Consider the following 20,942-nt stretch of genomic DNA (forward strand, 5'->3'; position numbering starts at 1 on the left):
GATATAGTTATGAATTTATAGAGCTTTTATTTCCTTATACTGCAACTATATATTACATTATACAGTTTGCGTTATATAGGGTATCCGTACAACGCTTAAGAATAGATTCTTGAGATCATTTTGAGACTAAAATCTTAATACTTTAATACTAAAATGTCGAGGCTATAATAGTTTTTAAATTATAAGTATTTAATGTTAGCGAATATTTTATATATACCTAAACGCGCGAATTTTCAATTGTTCCAATCATAGTCCCAATTTGTTTTCGTAATCATTGTAGAGGAGTCTTCAAGATAAATTCAATGCACTATCAAGAGTGTGACTTTTGTTGATGTTTTCTTAATTTTATACATAAACGCATAATATGTATCATAAATATTATTAATAAAAAAAGACTATATAACTTATGTGAAATTTCATTGATTTTTAACTTAATTACATAAGCAAATGTTTAAATTGCTCGCTTCCTTTTGCAACATAAAGTTCTGCTCTTTTTAACAAATTATTATACTGCATTGATTCAAAAATTGCCTGTAATTATTTTTTCTCTTAGAAAAGGTCTTAAATACTATTACTTGATACATTCCGGGTGATGATTATATCCAGGCTTTTTCCACATATATTGAATGAAAAAAATTTGTTATTCAGAATCATGATCTTGACATCACATGTCTTGATCAGAATCTTTGGAGATTGTTTTTCTTATTTTCATTCTAAGTAAAAATTAAAATGAGAAGAACAACTTCCAATTGTCTTGATTTTGATATATGTCAAGATTGTAAACTCAAACATTTAAAAGTTTTTAACTTTTGGATATCTTAGATAACGCTGATGGAATGTAACTTTCAAGTCTTATAACTGAAAAGTACTTAAAATTAAAAATTTTTTATTATAATGTTTTGAAAAGCTCATGAAATAAATTATAATATGCAATAAAAAACAAAAGTCTTTAAAAAAATCGTGATTTTGTCTTTAAAAAAACCTGACTTTAATTACCCAAGGATCAAATTGGTAAGATCAGTTCATTTTTTTAGAACTTTTGAAACATTTTTTTAAAAAATTTGTTTTCGAAATATTCGATTGCATTCAAACTTTTGATTCACTCTGAGTACACACACACACACACACACACACACACACACACACACACACACACACACACACATTTTTATTATAGTAAATAATATTGTACATATTTGCATTATACACAGATGTATAAATTGAGTTTTTTATTTCATAAAAGGTTTTTTATTTCATAAAAGATTATTTATGAAAATGTTAAAAGTAACTTTCCATAGTAATAAACAAGATTATGACACACTCCATATGATCTTATAAATATAGCTTATTAATAACAATATTATTACTAACGCAATATTGAAATATTGCTATTATAATGCATACGCACATGCAATACATTTTCGCATACGTTATGTACGCATGCATACAAAAGTATACTCAAACAAAATTATTATCTTTATTAATCATATAAGCGATTAAAAAAATATATTAGTTTATACATAATAGACTTTTAATTGCTTTAAGAATCTCAATGAATTACTAAATGTATTTAACAAGGATAATACTAATATTTTTATATAATTTTCCTGAAATAGGTAAAATATTTTTGAAACAGACAAATCTCAAATAGGTGTTAGATAAGTTTAGTTCAGTCTTCCATCATATTCGATTTGATTTGTAAAATATATTTTACCTTTAATATATAGCTTAGAAAAAAAATAAATTCTCCACAATTTCAATATAATTATATAAATATGTTTAATATATTGTGGAAATTATGAGATGAACAAGATTATTTTAGAATACTAACTTTCTATTGCATTAAATTCTATCTCTATATTAATAATCTGTCAACATAAAGGAAATTGTTTTCTTTGGTTGCTTAAAAAGATAAATTTGGCTTTTGTTATTGGCCTGTGTTTTGACTACTTTTGCTACGACTGCGTAGCAATGATGTATCCGAAAGAGAGTAAGTTCCAGGTTCAAATACTGGTGGATATTCTAAATCAGGATAATCAGGTGGTGGAGATGTTGGTGGCGGTATGTATGGTAATACTGCAGGTATCAAGTTCTTTCTAGAATTTAGAAAGCCTTTATAATTGGATGAATATCCACTATCGTACTGAAACAAAATTAAATTATTTGATGAATATTTTTCACTATTTATTTATATAATATAAACTTAAAATATTAAAGAATTATTTTTTAAAAAAGATAAAAAAATAATATAATTTCTTACGTTCAACTAATTTTTTCATATTCTTTTTCAATATATTTTCTATATTTCATATTGTTTCTCATTTCTTTTGCGCTGTTCTCATTATTTTCAATTAATCATATAAGATGTTTGTGCATTAAATAAAAAAAGTAGATTTAATTATACGTACTTTTGATTTAATAGAAGATGTTATTGCATCCGGATCACTGATCGAATTGACCGAACACAAGGTTTGAATAAACATCTGGGAAGGATTGTTGTTGAAAGAATTGTGAGACTGATTGATCTCATCGTCAGAGTTTGGACTACCGGAACAAGTAGATAATGGATGCTGCGATTGATTAGAGCAATGCTTATCTCGAAATAGCGCTTTATACAATCGCGGTGAACTAGAGTCTAGAATTCAAAATTATTTGTTATCAAAACACATTACATATATTCAATAAGTTATAATAGCTATTTAATAGAAGTTACCTGATATGGTTTTCTGGGCATTTTTAGGAAGCTCCAAGGTACAGGGTTTTTGCTGTTTCGTACCGAATAAAACTTTCAGGCGACTCGCTTTTTGTACATGATCGTTCTTATCTAAGTGCATCTCAAATGTGGCACGCATTTCTTCCTGCTCGAAAGGTGATGTCGGTATTGGTGGTGGTTGATACTGTGCAACATTCTTCAAACGATTTTTATCACAATTTGAGCTTTTCTTGTCGTTATATTTCAGTGAGTCCAGCCAGTGTTTGTCGGAAGAATTATTATCATAACGATTAGTAAAATTAAAACTTCCCTTCCGATTAATCGACGCATCTTTCTTTATGCATTGCTGTGTCTCAGATAATGTATGACTTGCGAGGTCATTACTAGATCCAGAATATCCTATACAAAATAAAAACAGATTTAATTAAAGAAAATTTCATAACATTAAATTAATAAGACTATTCAGATATTAATTTCGTCAAGATATTAAGATTATTGTCATTTTTAAGTTTTTGTATATGAAATCAATTTATCATACCAATATTTCTCGGCGAAAAATCGTGCATTTTGTTGCTTTCACAATTGGGAGATTGTCTATGCTTGTTACGCTCATAGTCTGCACTCTGATTTGGAGAATTCTGCTTGTTTGGATTTATCATGTTTTCCCAATAAAACAAATCATCATGTCTCTCTTTTTGAGTATTCACAAGTTCCTGCACTCTTCTCTTCTGTGCATAATTTGATGAATCCCATACCTTTTTCATTCCAGTTGTCATGCATCTGCCGTGAGATTTATCATGTACGTAATTCGCTTCGCTTTCAAATCGAGTAGTAGCAAAATTATCCTTGATAAATTGGCAAGGCGCGTGTACATGTGTATTCTTATTCTTCGAATGAATATACAGGATATTGTTGTTTGGTATTTCATCGCTGGTCTTGCCATAAATATTGCTAATATCATTCAAAGATGTATCATTTAATTGCCTAATTTCCTCGTTGATTGTCGTTCTGTCATTCAAGTTTCTATGCTGTACATGAACGTGATCATTGAGCAAAGGCGTCGCACGCGTAGACATCGATTTGTTTATCATAGTACGTCGTTGTTCATCTTGTTGTGATGCCACGAATTCTTCTTGCATGATAAAACCTTGCAGATTGTCTGATTTTCTACAACAGATTACATATGTTAATGTTGTTAGATATTAAATTATAATATTTTTGCGATATAGAAAATGTATAAGATAAAAATTACCTGTCTATAGCATGCCGATAATCATTCATGTCTGTGTTCGACATATCTGTAGCATTTTGAGAAGTAGTCAAGCCATAGAATGTACTACCAGCAATCGTCATTTGTAAATCGGGAGAATTTGAATTACAATCCTCTTTCCTGTGAAATATTCGAAAACATTTTCTGTACATCTCTTTAATGTTTTAGTTTTGGATTATATTAAGAACGCGATTTTTTTTTGTTGAAAAGTAGCAAAAATTTTCTTCCATTATATTAATTTTAATAGATATTCAATTCATTAAAAGGATCCTATTAATTATAAAAAAAGATAATTTCGATCAAATTTGTTGTTGAATAGCATAGAGATGATGATAAATTGCCTTCAAGTTGTCATCGTTAGAATTAGAATTCCATTAAGTTCAATACAACAGGCATAATGCTTTGTCTTACTTTGTCATGAGTTTGATGAAATTAGTTGTTACAAAAATTTTCGACAACATGTCAGCAAACTCATTTGGCTATCTGAATTATAGTTATAAAAAAAAGGTAACACTATTACTTTCATTTTCTGCTAATAACTTATCACTTTATTTTTGGACAATTAATTTTATGACGCACAATTACTATTTACTTCTATTTGATAGCAGTTTATTAATTTTTATTAATGTAATGTTATAGTTAACTTGACACATATTTTTGTTTAATAGTTATACTGAGGATCCGAAACAAAGGATCTTTCGACAATAAATTTGATGATACACGCATGTTCATCTAATGTCGACATATTTGCATTTTTATTTGATTTAATTCGTTAGAGCTTAAAACATTTTGTCTCATAGGATACATTAAGATTTAGAAAAATATGTTAAAAATGTTTGTGCAACAAAAGTTTATATATGGTAAGTATGTCAATTTAGAATATTCTTGATATACTTACTTGTTTGATGTCGATGTAGGAAGTACTCGTCTATAACTTCTAAATTGGGCCGTTGGAACAGGCATATTCTGATTTCTGGCACTAAGAAATTTCAAATATTTTCGATCCAAGCTTGCACCACTGGTTTCATGATCCTTAAACGATCCGGTATCTTTTCGTGCAGACTTTTTCAGAGAACCAAACAATTTCTCTGGATTTGCTTTGTCAGATTGAGGTGTACATTTCAATTTATTCTTATGACTTTCGTTATCACTCTCATCGGTTTCGCTAAAAAGCTCAATGCTTTGCTCTTGAGTGTCCGCTCCTAAAGTGCCTTTATTAACTGCGTCCAACCACATAATTAAATTGTCTTCGGTATCAGCAGCAAAATAAAACACTGTTCCTGTGTGATATACTTTGAAGGAATACTTTCTTGATTTTACTTCGGTAGCCGGGGATACGGTAAAACCCGTTAATATAATCAAGCAGTCAGCTTTTATACTGTCCTGTAGTTTAAATCTAATTGCAAAAATATAAATTTGTATATTTAATCAGTTGTATGTGTATGATTTATTTATCATATGTTTTATACAATTTTACCTGTACAACGATGAACACTTTAATACAAACCAGGCTTTTGCCCACGCGCCACCTGCTCCTCTACTACGATATGTCAACCATCCTTCTAAATCATTAGTACCAACCTCTCTTACGGATACATTCCTCCTCTCTAACAAGAATAATATATTTTCTTTGTATTATAAGATTCAATTTAAGAATATATAATATATATGTTTTTGAATATAAATTATAGAAACCTAATTTTTTAATACTGTTATCAGAACAAATATCTTAAATAAGAAAAAAATTAGTAATCAATAGTACTTACTTGCTAATAACATATTCCGTTTTCTACTGCTTCTTGGACTATTATTAGACTTATTTAAACTACTATGCAAGCCGATACTTTTAGCTACCATCATAGCTTTATTAACAACACTTTTCTCAATACTTTTATCCTTTTCTAATAATCTTGGTTTTAAATCTGATGTTTGTTTTGAGTATGTTATACCATCAGGACAATCGGCATTGTGAGAGTGATCAAACCTATAACAATCTGTTATGGATTGATCCGAGCAAACGAATTTTTCAACAAATGTTTCATATTTTTCAAAAGGACATTTTTCTTCTCTTGATTGTTTGTCGTTATTTTCATTATACAATGAAATATCAGATAAGTTTAAACGATCAAATTTTTGATCGCTTAAACTTACAGTTCGTGATTCGCCAATAAAGTCCATCGAATTTTCTGTGTAATTAAACACATCTGAGGAATCCTTTTTATCTTGACAATCCGAATTGCTCCTAATATGATTAACACATAAACTTAAATCTACTTTTTTAAATTCTCGTTTAATGCCGAGTCTCTCTGGAACTTGAGGTTTTTGCAAATCCTCTAAAGTTTGTGGAACATTGTTTAATTTCAAATCAGTTATTGCTTGATTCGTATAATATTTACGAGGTGGCGGTTCTGGGGGTGTTATGTGAGATTTATTCTCAAGTTTTCGAACAGACTGAATCTTTGGTAACTCTATAAAGCGGCAAGATTGTATCGTGACCTGTGCCGGAGGCAAGTCTGCAGACTTCGTTTCTTTAGTTTGTTGCTTTATGTTAATCTTCGAAACATTATGAGTAACATTCACTAAATCATCTTCAATAGACTTAGTGTTATTATTTAGTGATACTAAACTTGTACCGATATTATTCTCTTTTAATAGCACTGAGGAAAATTTTTTTTCAAGCAATTCTGTGTAAGTACAATCAACCGTTTCTAAAATTTTATCACATTTTGGCAACGTTTGGTTTCTTTCGATGCTATTATTGTTGCTAATAATACTAGTGCTACTACTAGTGCTAGCACTACTATTACCATTATTGCTGCTGCTGCTACTACTATTACTACTACTATTACTACTACTATTATCACTATTACCACCACCAATATTACCATTATTACTACTACTATTACTGCTATTATTACTGTTACTATTATTATTATTACTACTATTATTACTGTTATTATTATTATTACTACTACATTCACTTTTACTGTTAGATATTTCTGAGGTACCACAATCAGCATTCTCGTGATACTCGCATGCCGAACGTTTGACATAAATAGTTTTGGGGTTTACAACAATTTCGCATTCAGTATTTAATTCTTTGACATCATATTTCTTATTGTTTACGTCCAGTATATCATATTCATTTTGATTTTTCTCCTCTGTGCTATTTTCAAGATTTACATCATTTATTGAAATGTATTCATTGTCTTTATATAGATCTGTTCTTTTAGGCACTCCAAAGGCACTTGCCTGTTCTTCTGTGTTCTCATACGCGATCTGTTTCTCGATATCACTAATTTTTCGAGCGACATTACCATCGTATTTTATAGCAGATGGCTCTTTATATTTGTTGCTTGCATCCTCCAACTTTTTATTATCATCAACGTTTTCAACAACAGTACTAATGTTAGTTTTTGTTAAATTATTATTTGGTTTATTGATTAAACAATGGTCAAATAAGTCTAATTTTTCAATGTGTGATAAATCATATGCAGAGGTAGTATAGTCTTTATCTAATTTATCACGCTTTTCAATGTGTCGCATGCTGATTTCTTTATTATTCTGCTTATTTTCATTAATACTACATGTATCACTAATAGAATTATTACATTCACCTAAAGGCACAGTCGTATCATTTAAATTATTGCTATCAATAACATTATCTCTGAATGCTTGCAAATGTTCTATATTAATATCTTTATTTACAATATTTGCACCAACATCACAGTTTTGCATAGGAGTAATCTTTTCTTTCATATTAACTGGATGCGTGCTTTTAACATCAGTCAATTTTTCCTCAAATTGCACTTTTTTATTCGTTTGCTCATTAGTATTGTTCTTCTTTTTCGCCGATTCTAATCCTAAACACGTTTGAGGCCGTATATTTACCATTGGTACATTATCCAAACCATGGGCGCAAGATGCTGCTTTATCACGCAATTGAACAGCCGCATTGTGCTCTAATTTCAACTCCTTCCAAAACCGTTCGAGATTAATCCCATGTTTGGATGTAGGACTGGCACCGGTTATTGTGGCTCGCCTTTGAACTAAGTTTCTTCGTTTAGCGTAAAGTGGCGTTTCTGCTTCGCTATCAGAATCACTACTATCTGTAGTCATGGTATCCAACATTTTAACTGCATCTAAAATGCTCGTTGGCTCTGCGCCGGATTTCTTTGGCATATGTCTACATAACAAAAGACATTTTTGTTACATATGAAAATAAAAATTTTGTAATTAATTTAAAAAAAATTTTTTTTAAATAGAAAATGTAATATATTAAAGGATAGGGTGTATATTATGTCGTCTACAATGCACGGAGTAAGAAGCAAGAGTAAGAAATTGATCACAATCATAGTCGATTATTTTTTTGATATTCGACTGTGATTGATCAATTTCTTATCTCCATGTATTGTAGACGACGCATTAAAAATTTAAATATCGATATTTTTGAACTTATTTCCCCGATATTTTCTTTCGATATTAATGGATATTTTAATTTCCGATATTTGAACAAGAATATCAAACTTTTGATGCGAGGTGCTGTAAATTTCTGTTTTATGCTTACAGTACTTGTAAGTATCATTTGTTATTTAATATTTGATAGACAACAAAGATGAATTTATGCTTACAAAATGTGAGCGTGAAAACGAAATGGTTCCTTAATTATGTATAAGTGCGTATTAGTTTAGTATGGATTAAGATTGAATTGAAACTTTTATTATTTATCATAGGTATTCATTATTACAAAAACGTATAAGATTAAGATCATGTAAGTAAATAAAATAAAAATAAAATGTGTAAATGTATATACAATATAATATATATATATATTTTTTTTTTCAATGGTACTATATGTGATATCTATATATAATATACTAGTTTTAATAATAAAAATAACATAATTTTTTTTAAATTCTGATCAGAATAGTTATTCAAAGGATCGATGAAATAACATCAAAATAATTTTCAATTTCGGAATTTTCAATTCCGTTATTTTTGCAAAAAGATCAATTTTTTTATGCATCGATACGCGATTAATAAACATATTGATGCGTGTATTGCCTAAAAATAGAAATATTGGATCCATATCGATATCAGCAAAATCATATGTTATCAAACCGATATTTTGATATATCAGTATTTCTGTTCATGATACATTGTGATACGAAATATCGAGACTTTTTTTTCTGTCACTCATTTTGTGTGTATGTGTGTGTGTGTGTGTGTGTGTGTGTGTGTGTGTGTGTGTGTGCGCGTGCGTGTGTGTGTGTGTGTGTGTTTGCGCGCGCGATACACTTATATGATAGATGTCTTAACATTTGTGACTTAAAATATTATAACAAGAAAATTTTTAAAAAATTAAGTAAAAAAAGTTAGTGTATATTTTTATTTTAAGCAACAATTTCTGAGAGAAAATGAGAATGAGAGTTTAAATATAATCAGTTACAATCTACGTTTACTTTTCAATTTTGGCACAATAGTTTTTCTTCTTTACATCAATTGATTCATCTTCTCGTTCTGTGCATAAAAGTATTAAGATAGTTATCAAAAAATGAATAATTTATGAAATATTTCATATTTCATGTCAATGTGTTAGAATAAAATAGACAGATGATCATATTATGAGAGCTATAGTTCGATAAACGTGATTTTTGAATTTGTATAGAAATAAAATCAGTAAGATTTGTATACATAATAATTTTTAATGGACAGTTTTGTACTAAGATGCACTAAAAAGATAATCTTAGTTTATGTGCAAAACTATTAGGAATGCACCAGATATCCAGAAAACATTCGGTATCTGGCACTTTTTTACTATCCGGCCAGATAGTCGAATATCAGTAGTATCGGCAATATATCCGGTTGAAATTTTATATTGATCATCATTAATGCAGAAATTTATTCTTTTCAGTTAAATTTCTTGCACAATTCATCTCTCTTTCCTCTTTTTCTTTTCACATTGGAAAGATAAAAAAAAATTAATATCTCTACTTTTTCTTTGCTGTTGTTTTTTAAAGCCATCCGACAGGATATTTGGGAAAACATCCGGTCGGATAATTGCTCTACCAAATATTGAAAAAAATGTGACGCCGGATATCCGGTATCTGATATATCTGATTGTGTCCAAACTTCCGCGCCCTAATCATTACAAATTATTAGTACTTAGAAAACAGTATAAAAGTTATTTAAAAAAAATGCTTTTTAAATCTTAATTTAAAAAATGAATATTTCAGTAATAATGCATTAAAGAAAAAAAGTTTTATATAAGAACTTATAAAGTTATTTTCATCTGTATATTCTTGAGAAATTGCTCACCTTTTCCTTTGAATACTTTGTATATACGCATATGTTATCAGATAAGAAAGAATATTAGCAGGACCACAAATAATAAAGATACATATAGAAAGGTAACTTACCTAGGTGATGGCATTGCAAAATCAGGTATTGTTAATAATTCTGGTCTAGGCGATGGAAGACTACGTCCTTGTGTTGCATAAGAAGTATTTCTGTTACATGGAAGTTTATATGGTTTTATGTAAATTTTGCCATAAACTTTAGCATGTCTTGGCCTACGTTTTATAGTTAAAAGCATTTCTGCTGGACTTTCACGAAATAATTCAAGCAAATTTTTTCTCTCCCAACCAACTACCGTTTGATAATTCACCTAGTATAGAGATTTAGATACATTTTAGAATTATATTTGTCAAAATTTATAATATATAAGAAGTACATAAATATAAGACATTACTTGAACTATCTGATCACCTTCCATCATTTTACCAGATTGATGTGCGGCAGATCCAAGTTTAATTTCAGTTATCTGATGTACTCCATGAAAAGATGGTAAAATATAAAAACCCTAAAAGAGATAATATTCCAATAATTAAACAACATTTTTACACTTGTATATGGTATAATATATGCATTTATAAAAATTATATAATTAAAAAAAATTCTGATTACATAGTATATAAAGAAAATATTATCAGGAAGCAGCAATCATGATCGATTTAAAAAAATGGTGTTTTTTAAATTATTAGACAATATATCGTCTCTAAGAGTGTAAAGATATAGTTACTTATTTTTAGAAATTTAGATTATGATTCACAAATGCAAATGTTATTAATAATTATATAAATAATATATTAAAAATAGTATATTAATAGTATATTAATAGTATATTTAATAGTATATTAAAAATATTTATTAAATATTATTTTTTAACAATTATGTCACTATTAAGAATGCATTTCAATATTAAAAATGTATAGTTCACATCAAACATATTCTACAGATTATCATTACTAGCAGTGACTATCGAAATGCAGCCTAAAATATAAAGCTTAAAACTTAAAAATTTTGCAATATTCAAATTTCTATTTAAATAAAATATTTCTATGCGAAATAATGCAATCTATTGAATAGTATAGTATAATAGTAAGGAAAGATAAGATAGTAAGGAATTAAAATAACGATATAAATAACGGTTAAATTCATCGTTATTGTAAAATGTAATTACGGTATTGTTACAAACAGAAAAAAATAATGGTAACAACGTTACAAATAACGCGTTAGGCATGAAATACAATTGAAAATCACAGACAATCCTGATAAAATTAAATCAACATGATATATAATTAATATTTTTCGTATAATATTATGAGAATTGAACATAATGATAATTAAAAAATTGTTAAATTATAAAAACATACCAAATCATCGCTGGATTTTTTTTTTAATGTTGCTAAATCTAAACTTGCAGGCTGTAATATCATAGGATCAACAATATCTTGAATAATATAATCTGCTAACGTTGCTAGTTGACTACAAGTTGTTCGAATTTCTTGGACTGGCTTTTCAGCAAATCTATCTCTTTGTGCACATGTAGCCATCTCTATTGATATTTTCATCAATTCAACTTTCTTAGCATGGTATTCTATGTGTCCATTAAATGGAGGATAATCCATCCATCTCACTAAAGGTTTGACTACCATCATAATGGATGCTACATCTGACAATGTTTGAGTGCTAACTGACTCTGAATTTTTTTGCCGACATAACTCCTTGTGTAAGCTGTGCGCTTGGCTTGATAATCGCAATGCCAGCAACTGCAGATTTTCTTTGTCCAGTTCGTAATGAAAATTTCTAAGATATTCTACTGCATTAAGAATAATCTCCTGATGACCGAGCTTTATTACACCCAAACGTTCTAAATCTTGCGATTGTATATTCAATAATTGTTGTCCGTTGACATCATGATTTAGAAAACTATGAATGTAGGGATGTATAGTATTATCCAAACCTATAACATAAAATAATGAAATCATGATAACATTCCTGCATAACTTATAATAATAATTATTTATGACATTTAATATTCATGCAAATTGAAACATCAGGTTCAAACAGCATCTTACTTTGTTTTACGACTAGATTAAGCACAAATTCTTGTAGGATTTTAAAAGATACATAATACTTATTGCGAAAAATATTACTTTGGTCGGACGAACCCGGATTTCTAACATCCTAAGCTTTTAGATCACCAAGGATTCAGCAATATTTTTTGCAACAGCCAATCTGTTATTGCTAATGCTTTGGTGATATAAAGACTTAAGACACTTACATGGAATGTTAGAGATTCAGGTTTGTCTCTCAGCCGAGGTAATATTTATCGCAATAAGTTCTTTACAGGATTTAAGATACATGTAATTAAATTTGAAGAGATTATTAATATTTCAGATATATTGTGTTGAAAGTTCGCAATCCGAATTCATTTCAAAAATTCGTATATGTACTGATTTAACACCTAAATTTGATCATCAAGTGGCATTTCTCATATTTAGGTGAATGTAAATAGTTTTTAAATATCTGCGTAAGTATTTTTTCTATATTGACATTTTCTCTATATTGACAAATCTACTCACAATATAATTTAAGTTCTAAATCATAAGAAATGGGATTTGATCATCTCCACGCAGTTATTATTGACTTATTGTTATACATTATGATATACTATTCATTCATAATTTCTCATTCATTCATGCTTCTGACTTTTGTTCTATTACTAACAGCTTATTAAAAGTTTATTAATGACTTGTTGTAGAAATCCCTACAAGGTCTAAGCAATCTGTTGCCTTACTACTAGCGGTTTGTTTATTAACTAATTATCGTCTTATTATATTATTAATATTTTTTAATTTAATTTAATTTATTTAATTAATAAAGTATGCTACTTTTGATTGTATGCAGTTATATTTCTAATAACTGGAAGTGTATATAAAATGATATATAAAAAAGATTATAAGGTGTAAAAATAGTGATAATAAGTTTATCAAACATTTACTACAGATTAATATTATACATTAAATAATTATCAGTTAAAGAGTAAACTATTAAAATAGTAATTAATAATTAATTTTTTGAGTAAAAATAAAAAATAAAAATTGACACGGTTAATAAAAATAAAAGAAGGCGTATGTACAAACAGAATGGAGAGACAAACAGATTTGGAGCTTCATACGCAAAACTGAATAGGATTCAGACATATTTTTATGACCCAATTTTTTCATGTCTGAGATGTACTGTCAGGCTGATTAAACATTTTCGTCGTACCTTTCAACCACTCGCACACTTGATCGGCTTTCCATTCGGCTATATTTACATAAGCCATCGCAAAAATATAAACTGATTCAAGCACAAACAAGTTCTCACAGATCTGACACTTTGTCCGCGGCTGTTCCAATTTTTATTCGCTCTTATTACCCATCCGCTTTGATAGTTCCACAAAAGTAGGTACATAAAAATAAGTTAATGGCGCGAGCAACACGAATCAGCATGCGTTCGGAAACGAGCTGAAAACAAAACAGATTGTGTTCAGAAATTCACCCGGATGCATCCAAAGACATAAAGCCTAATTTACATCGTGCACTTACTAACTAGTAACTTTCTATTAAATTATTTTAATTTCAGTAATATGTATATAAATATATATATTTAAAAAATGATATACTAAATTGAAACAATAAATGCATAAAAATAATTAATTAAATGCACATATCATGTATATGTTTACACATAGCGCCAAAATTAAAATAATTGATAAAGAGGATAAATTTTATCTTCGTAATCTATTTTCCACCAATCAGCACTTGTCAAATCATTGTTCGTCCATATGAGAATTCAACTTTAATCTATTAATAAAAACGAGCATTAATGATTGCTATAAACAACTTTGAAATAAATTGTGTGCGATTGGCTCAGTTTTATAAATTTATTTAGAGATTAAATGTTATCTTTCGAAAGATAATTGTTGTCATTTACATAATTTACATAATTATATAAATTTATATATTTGTTATATAAATATGAAATGCATTATGATTTGTTGTAATAAATACAATTATTTTATCATTTTTCGTGATTTGGATAGGTTAGGTTAGGAGTAAAATAGGGTAACTGTTTAGTTTAGAATACACAAAAAATGGATAAAAATATTAATCGACACGTTTTTTTTTTTTGTGAAATAGACGAATCTAGCAGAAAAGTGTTGCTCTGCCTCGTGGAACGAGATATTAAATTCGATGACTATTAAGGTTAGGAAATGTCACATGTGTATTCACTTTAGATATTTGCTTTTATTTGTCTGTTTTATGCCCATTTCCATCAATGTAGATTAACTTCAATTTACTCTTCGTCTTTTTCTAACCTTTAAAACTAGAAAAAGACGAAGAGTAAGTTGAATCGAAATTAAAGTTAATCTACGTTGGTGGAAATGAGCATTAATCATACAAATCCTCTGCTTTATAAATACGAATTCTCTGCTTTAAAAATAAATTCTTTCCTTAGAAACACAAATTTTCTGCTTGAAAAACAATTATTTTATATAAACAAATTATATAAACAAATATTTTCTTACATAATTTTTTTTTAAGTAGAGAATTTGTGTTTTTAAAATAAATACCTAAAACAGTGAAAAAAACCTAAAATGCATGCGCATGAGCATGAAAGATGATTGCTCGTATCGTAATATTGGGATGGCTGTGACATATTTTCTAACCTCAACAATCGTCAACTTTAAAAATTGATATCTCGATTCACAGAGCAGAGCGACACTTTTTTCCAAATTCGTTTATTTCACGAAAAAAAAAGTGTCGATTAATATTTCTTTAAATTAATTTTTGTTTGTGTATGCTAAACTAAATAAGTACTTAAAATAGAAAATAAAACCAGAATAAAGCCAATCAACGTTGATGCCGACAGGAAAATAACTAGGCATTCTTACGAAGTACGAATGTTCAACGTGTCAGTCCAACGTGTACAAAAATTCCGGGAAAGGTATATCGCCTTCGATAAAGATTATCTTTTGTGCTATTCAAAATTGCTAATTAACCTATTTTTGTGTATTATCGTAATAATTATTGTAGCTTTTAACGGTTGTTTGCTAGATCTTTACAAGGATATGAATTTTTCAATTTGCTTTTTAAAACATACACGGTTGATTGTCACTGTACAAATGTCAATATGACATGTGTATATTATTGAATGTAATGTGGATTGTACAAAATAGATTTTATTTTAATTATTTTATCTTAATGTATATTATGAATCGAAAGTAATGTTCTATATTGTAAAACATATGTATCATATGTATATTGCGAATGATTTTTTACTGTCTCATTGATTTATTTTTTCTTCTGCAAATAAATCATTGTTTTTTTTATCATTTATATTTACATTCTTAACAATTACCTTTATACCTTAATAGTAATTAATATATCACACGTGAATGTATTATACATTTTCTTTCTTTTCATGATTGTAGAATCAAAACTGATTGTTTCGTAAGAGAGAGAAGAAAAGTAAATATTTTTTTTTTTAATAAAAAATGAGGTGATATTTCTTATAATTCTAGGAAAAATGTAGTTTGTGAAAAAATATCTCTAAGTTTTAAAAAAGTTCAAAAGACGTTACCAACATGAACAAGACTTCACAAAGTTAGTATTATGAATATTTATAAATGTTATGCATTAAATATTCTCTGGCATACATATAAGCACCGAGATATATATGTTATAGGAACTGGACAAACATTAAAGTTTGTGAGTTTAGTTACTCTCACAGTTCAAAATGCTATGGTTGGCCTTAGCATGCGATATTCACGTACCAGAGCAGGGGACATGTTTCTTTCTTCCACTGGTAAATATTATAAACTGTGTTACATATAATACAGTCAATCTTAATATTAGTCTTCATATAATATAGAAAATCCTTGTTTCATTCACAGATAACTATGTCATCTTTTTTTTTAGCTGTTGTGATGGCTGAAGTAGTCAAATTGATTACTTGTCTTATATTAGTATATGTCGAAGAAGGAAACTTTGAAAAATTTTATAAAGCATTACATATGACAATCGTAAAACAACCTATTGACACTTTGAAAGTTTGTGTGCCATCCCTTCTGTACATTATTCAAAATAATTTACTTTATGTTTCTGCATCTAATTTAGATGCAGCTACGCATCAGGTAAGACATATCACTAAATGTTTTGTCTACTTCTAAAAGATGTAGAAGAATAACAATTAATATGAATTAATAAATATTTATTAATATATGAATAATATGATTGGTTATATTATTTACATATAAAAAAGTCATTAGCTGTACTTGACATTTTTTTGAATGAAAAATTTTTCTCATTCAAACTGGCATAAGAAATTTCTATTTATTAAAATGCCTTTGAATGGTTTTGCAGCTGGAGGAAAGAATTAGTTTTGAAATTGATAGATAGGTAGATTTTGAAATTGAAGTGTCCATTATTTATTTTTTTCATAAATGCAGAAACAGTTAATATTGACTTAAACAGAATTTTTATGATTTTTATGATTTTGAAGCTTTTTTATTATCATTTTTAATATTAAAAAGAAGTGACACATTACAAAACATAACATTTAGATATTTATTGAAAAAAAATTTTTTTTTAATTTTTATGTCAAATTCAAATAAAAATAAAATATTGACCAAAAAGAAATATTGACTAAAAAAAAAAGAAATTTATAAAAAAATAAATAAAAATTAAAACAGGAATAAATCTAAGTTGATTAGATAATATTTAACTCTTTCTGCAACTTGATCTTTTTTCTTGGTGAATTTTATGGGATTTATAGCATTTTTAAAACATTCAATTCGTAATCAAGAAACAAAGAGATTCAGAAATTCCAAAATATCTTACTTTTTTTTTATTTGTGGATATAATTTCTTTTACATTATCGGCTCTTCTGTATATGTGTGCGTGTTGTATGTAGTAAAGTTTATAATATATTTGAAATATATTTTCAGGTCACGTATCAGTTGAAAATTTTGACGACAGCTTTCTTCGCAGTGACGATATTACGTAGATCTTTACATACTACCCAATGGGGTGCTCTTGTACTCTTGGTTATTGGAGTAGTTCTGGTACAATTGGCACAAACTGTAAAAGCACAGTTACCTTCGGGTATTGAACAAAACCACTGGTTGGGTTTTTCTGCTGCTTTAAGCGCGTGTTTTCTCTCTGGCTTTGCCGGAATTTATTTCGAGAAGATTCTCAAGGGTTCCGATATTTCCGTGTGGATGCGAAACGTACAATTGAGTGTGTTATCTATACCGTTCGGCCTAAGCACATGTTTTTTACAAGACAGTAGTATTATACGCAAGCAAGGTTTCTTTTTTGGTTATGATTTATTCATTTGCTACCTAGTGATCTTGCAAGCGGGTGGTGGATTGATTGTAGCTATGGTAGTCAAATACGCCGATAACATATTGAAAGGATTCGCTACGTCTTTAGCTATCATAATTTCTTGTATAGCTTCCGTTTATCTATTCGACTTTCACTTGTCGTTCCAATTTACTTTGGGTGCATTTCTTGTCATCTGTTCGATTTTCCTTTATAGCCACCAACCGAAAACTGCATCCCTCGATAAACATACATCTGCTGAGAAAGTCTGATAATAGTGAAAATATAAATTTTTAACGAGGTACTCAACTTAAGTCTTAAATTCTTATTAATAGTTAAATTGATGATACATGGACTTTAAAATACTTATCTACTTAAAGGTAGAAATAATTTAAATGCAGTAATTAAAATAATTGATGCATTTAAATAGAACAAAAAAGGTTATATTTATAGAGACTTAGAAAATGCTATTTTTGAAAAAAAAAATGGTGCAATCAATCATAAGCTTTTTGTTTTAAAAAAGAATGAGATAATTATCACGTTGTATATATATATATATATATATGAAAGTCACGTGCAATCACGTTTTATATCCGATTTTCATTCTGAATTATGATAGTCAAGATGAAAAAGTTAAGAATGGCAAACAAAACAGAAAAAAGATATTAAAATGAAATTATTTACCTATGTGTTATGAACATAATAACATTATATATACTCATTTATTTTTATATAGCTTCCAGTTCAATTGAAATGTATTGCTATAGGCCAGTAAGTTATATTCACACTGTGTACTTAATTTAAATAGACTTTAATAAATACAATTTTTACGAAAATTTTCTTATGTATACACAATAATATGGTTTTTTTTCCAGAAAATAAGTTCCAACTTTTAAAATATTTGTCAAATCATGAAATAAAACTATATTTGTATGAAAATTAAATTTAAACATGGTACAAACTTTACGTTATATATTCTAAAAAAGAAATTTATAATATTTCAATCTCTATAAATATTGATACTTCATGATTACATAATTAGATTAAATTTTTTTTAATTAATTCATTAATTCATCACGATTTATCATCACAATTCAATTATATTAATTATATAGATTATTTATTTTTGTGTTGATACAAATCAGGTATAATTAACAGTTTCAATTGTTATTTGTTCCAATTATCTCGCACAAAATTTTGGATTAAAAAAATCTTTATTGCGCGCGCATTTATAAATTCATTTATTTTCGCGCGGTTGGCCAACCTACTATCGAGATTCAACCGTTATTTCATTGGATAGGTTTCTTTTTTTCGAACATACTGATTGAGCATCGGGAATACGATCTTGGGTTTTCGAAAATTCTCTATCGAACGGCCAATCGCCGCGTTCAATGGATGTGTCGTAGATGCGATACGATGAGATATCAGTGCTTACGGAGCATTTGCGTGAGTGAGACATCAAAATTTTTCATCTCTGCTAATCTCTACGCGTACGCATAAATACCTACGGCGACCATGAGCGAGCCTCAGTCAAAGAAAACCAAGACCATGAGTTCGTTAAATCAGCTGAAAGACCTTACTACGATTGTCGCCGATACCGGCGATTTTCAAGGTAATAAATTCGAATTCGGTTAGTAACGACGGCAGATACTTGTAATTTGTAATACGTCAGCGTAAAAGTGACGGGAGGAGGGAGATATTGCAACACTTGCACTTTTTTCGAATTCGTCCCACGTGATCTCTTCGAATCTTAATAAGTCTGTTCTCTGTTCTTGCTCTATAACTTTTTTTCTCATCAAATATCAAATATATATTTATTCCACTTTAAATTCTAAAGGGTACGCTAGTTCAACTATGATTATAAGCATTTTAAGATATATTATCATGGTTATCTTAAAATCGTTATATTTTATTACAATTTGTAATTCTTTTTGTTCCCATTGTCAAATTTGAGTATTGATTGTTATGGCACTACTAAAATAATTAAAACTTGCGCCACTTTTAAGACATCCTATACAGGCTGTATCTGAAATAACGTCCACTAATCGTATAGTGTTATTCCTAATAAAAATTGAGATGAAAAGTTTTCTATCAATTGCAATTTTCGCAATATTTTTTTTAGTTGCTCAATGAGCAAAATGTCTAAAATGTCTACGATGTATAAAGTAACTTTAATCCTTGAAGAATTGTTTTTTTTTTTTAATTGATTTTACCATTACTTTTAAACTTTTGGAACATTTTTTTCTAAAATTCCTCTTCAAAATTGATTGATGAGATTAGATATGAAAAATGTTATATTCGAAGGAAATTTTTCACCTTATATACATAACGTTATATAAGATATTCAAGTATTGTATGTGTGTGTGTGTGTGTGTGTGTGTGTGTGTGTGTGTGTGTGTGTGTGTGTGTGTGTGTGTGTAAATATTCAAATATTTTAATTTGAATTCCTTATTCTGTATATGCACATTTTTATCAATGTGATTTTTAAAAGAAACTCGTTAATAATACATGCGTCTACATATTGATGCGTTAACTGAATTATCTGAAAATTAAGAAAATTTTTCTCGCGCTTAATCATCATGTCTTTTGATGATAAAGTGTTATTCCTAATAAAAATTGAGATGAAAAGTTTTCTACCAATTGCAATTTTCGCAATATTTTTTTTAGTTGCTCAATGAGCAAAATGTATATAATAATTTCATTAATGATAATACATTCTTGATTTATCTAAATACGAGTTTATTTCTTCTATATTTGAAATTTTTATCGCAACTTTCCATGGATCTTCCGAAAAATTAAATGATGTTGACTGATCTGTATCCAACTGATAAAATGGTATCAGTGTACACGCGAAATATGACCTTTGCTTATGTATGTTGAACAGTAACCTTTAAAGAGTTGAGTGTTTATCACTCTTACTCTTGATAGATACATTGAACAAAAACGTTTCAACAAATTGTTAATGAACAAATAATAAATGGATATTTTAAAAATGTGAATATAAAAGGATCGAAACAAAATGAAAATAATTATGAATATTACAAACGATAAACATTATTTATATTTTAACAATATTATGTTATTACATTGTTACTCTCACAATAGCTATGGAGCAATTTAAGCCTACAGATGCAACGACAAATCCCTCGTTGATTCTCGCTGCCGCTAATCAAAAGAAATACGCTCATTTAATTGAGAAAGCTGCGGCATATGGCAAAAAATCTGGGTCGTAAGTATATATATA

At 28.5% G+C, this 20,942-nt stretch overlaps 3 protein-coding genes across 4 annotated transcripts in view; 2 read left to right on the forward strand and 1 right to left on the reverse strand.

Moving 5' to 3' along the window:
• Positions 1 to 1,902: 1,902 nt before the first annotated feature.
• On the reverse strand, positions 1,903 to 13,742 carry LOC108689255. The gene is made up of 12 exons (XM_018195955.1): positions 13,599 to 13,742; positions 11,699 to 12,288; positions 10,735 to 10,845; positions 10,403 to 10,650; positions 5,750 to 8,169; positions 5,461 to 5,590; positions 4,882 to 5,379; positions 3,966 to 4,103; positions 3,252 to 3,880; positions 2,714 to 3,112; positions 2,409 to 2,635; positions 1,903 to 2,143 (listed from the first exon to the last, which is right to left on the reverse strand). The coding sequence occupies exons 1-12, from the start codon at positions 13,654 to 13,656 to the stop codon at positions 1,928 to 1,930; spliced, it is 5,664 nt and encodes a 1,887-aa protein (XP_018051444.1). The 5' UTR covers positions 13,657 to 13,742; the 3' UTR covers positions 1,903 to 1,927.
• A 1,556-nt stretch (positions 13,743 to 15,298) lies between these two features.
• Positions 15,299 to 18,534, forward strand: LOC108689198 (UDP-galactose translocator). 2 transcript variants are annotated; one of them, XM_018195863.1, is made up of 5 exons: positions 15,299 to 15,320; positions 15,898 to 15,979; positions 16,062 to 16,181; positions 16,295 to 16,509; positions 17,323 to 18,534. In XM_018195863.1, exons 2-5 carry the CDS (start codon positions 15,961 to 15,963, stop codon positions 17,968 to 17,970), a joined length of 1,002 nt encoding a protein of 333 aa, XP_018051352.1. In that variant the 5' UTR covers positions 15,299 to 15,320; positions 15,898 to 15,960; the 3' UTR covers positions 17,971 to 18,534. The 2 variants fall into 2 exon arrangements, with proteins under 2 accessions (XP_018051352.1, XP_018051353.1); XM_018195864.1 differs by lacking the exon at positions 15,299 to 15,320 and having other exon boundaries at positions 16,270 to 16,509.
• A 569-nt stretch (positions 18,535 to 19,103) lies between these two features.
• LOC108689191 (probable transaldolase) overlaps positions 19,104 to 20,942 on the forward strand; it is a 3,822-nt gene continuing 1,983 nt past the window's right edge. The window contains exons 1-2 of the mRNA XM_018195853.1: positions 19,104 to 19,310; positions 20,804 to 20,927. Of these exons, the coding sequence (XP_018051342.1) occupies positions 19,214 to 19,310; positions 20,804 to 20,927 (221 nt within the window). The 5' untranslated portion in view covers positions 19,104 to 19,213. The remainder of the gene's footprint in view (positions 19,311 to 20,803; positions 20,928 to 20,942) is intronic.

Source organism: Atta colombica, unplaced genomic scaffold, assembly GCF_001594045.1.
Source record: "Atta colombica isolate Treedump-2 unplaced genomic scaffold, Acol1.0 scaffold261, whole genome shotgun sequence".
Classification (NCBI taxonomy): Eukaryota; Metazoa; Arthropoda; class Insecta; order Hymenoptera; family Formicidae; genus Atta; species Atta colombica.

What these genes read in the sequence shown, in the direction of transcription:
- LOC108689255 (XM_018195955.1), bottom strand. Translation starts at nt 13,656, where the DNA reads ATGGCTTATGTAAATATAGCCGAATGGAAAGCCGATCAAGTGTGCGAG. An exon ending in TATCGGCATGCTATAGACAG is followed by an intron (nt 3,881 to 3,965) that starts GTAATTTTTATC and finishes AATCTGTTGTAG; the next exon opens with AAAATCAGACAATCTGCAAG. An exon ending in TTTTTCGCCGAGAAATATTG is followed by an intron (nt 3,113 to 3,251) that starts GTATGATAAATT and finishes TATTTTGTATAG; the next exon opens with GATATTCTGGATCTAGTAAT.
- LOC108689198 (XM_018195863.1), top strand. An exon ending in CATGTTTCTTTCTTCCACTG is followed by an intron (nt 16,182 to 16,294) that starts GTAAATATTATA and finishes CTTTTTTTTTAG; the next exon opens with CTGTTGTGATGGCTGAAGTA. An exon ending in TAGATGCAGCTACGCATCAG is followed by an intron (nt 16,510 to 17,322) that starts GTAAGACATATC and finishes ATATATTTTCAG; the next exon opens with GTCACGTATCAGTTGAAAAT.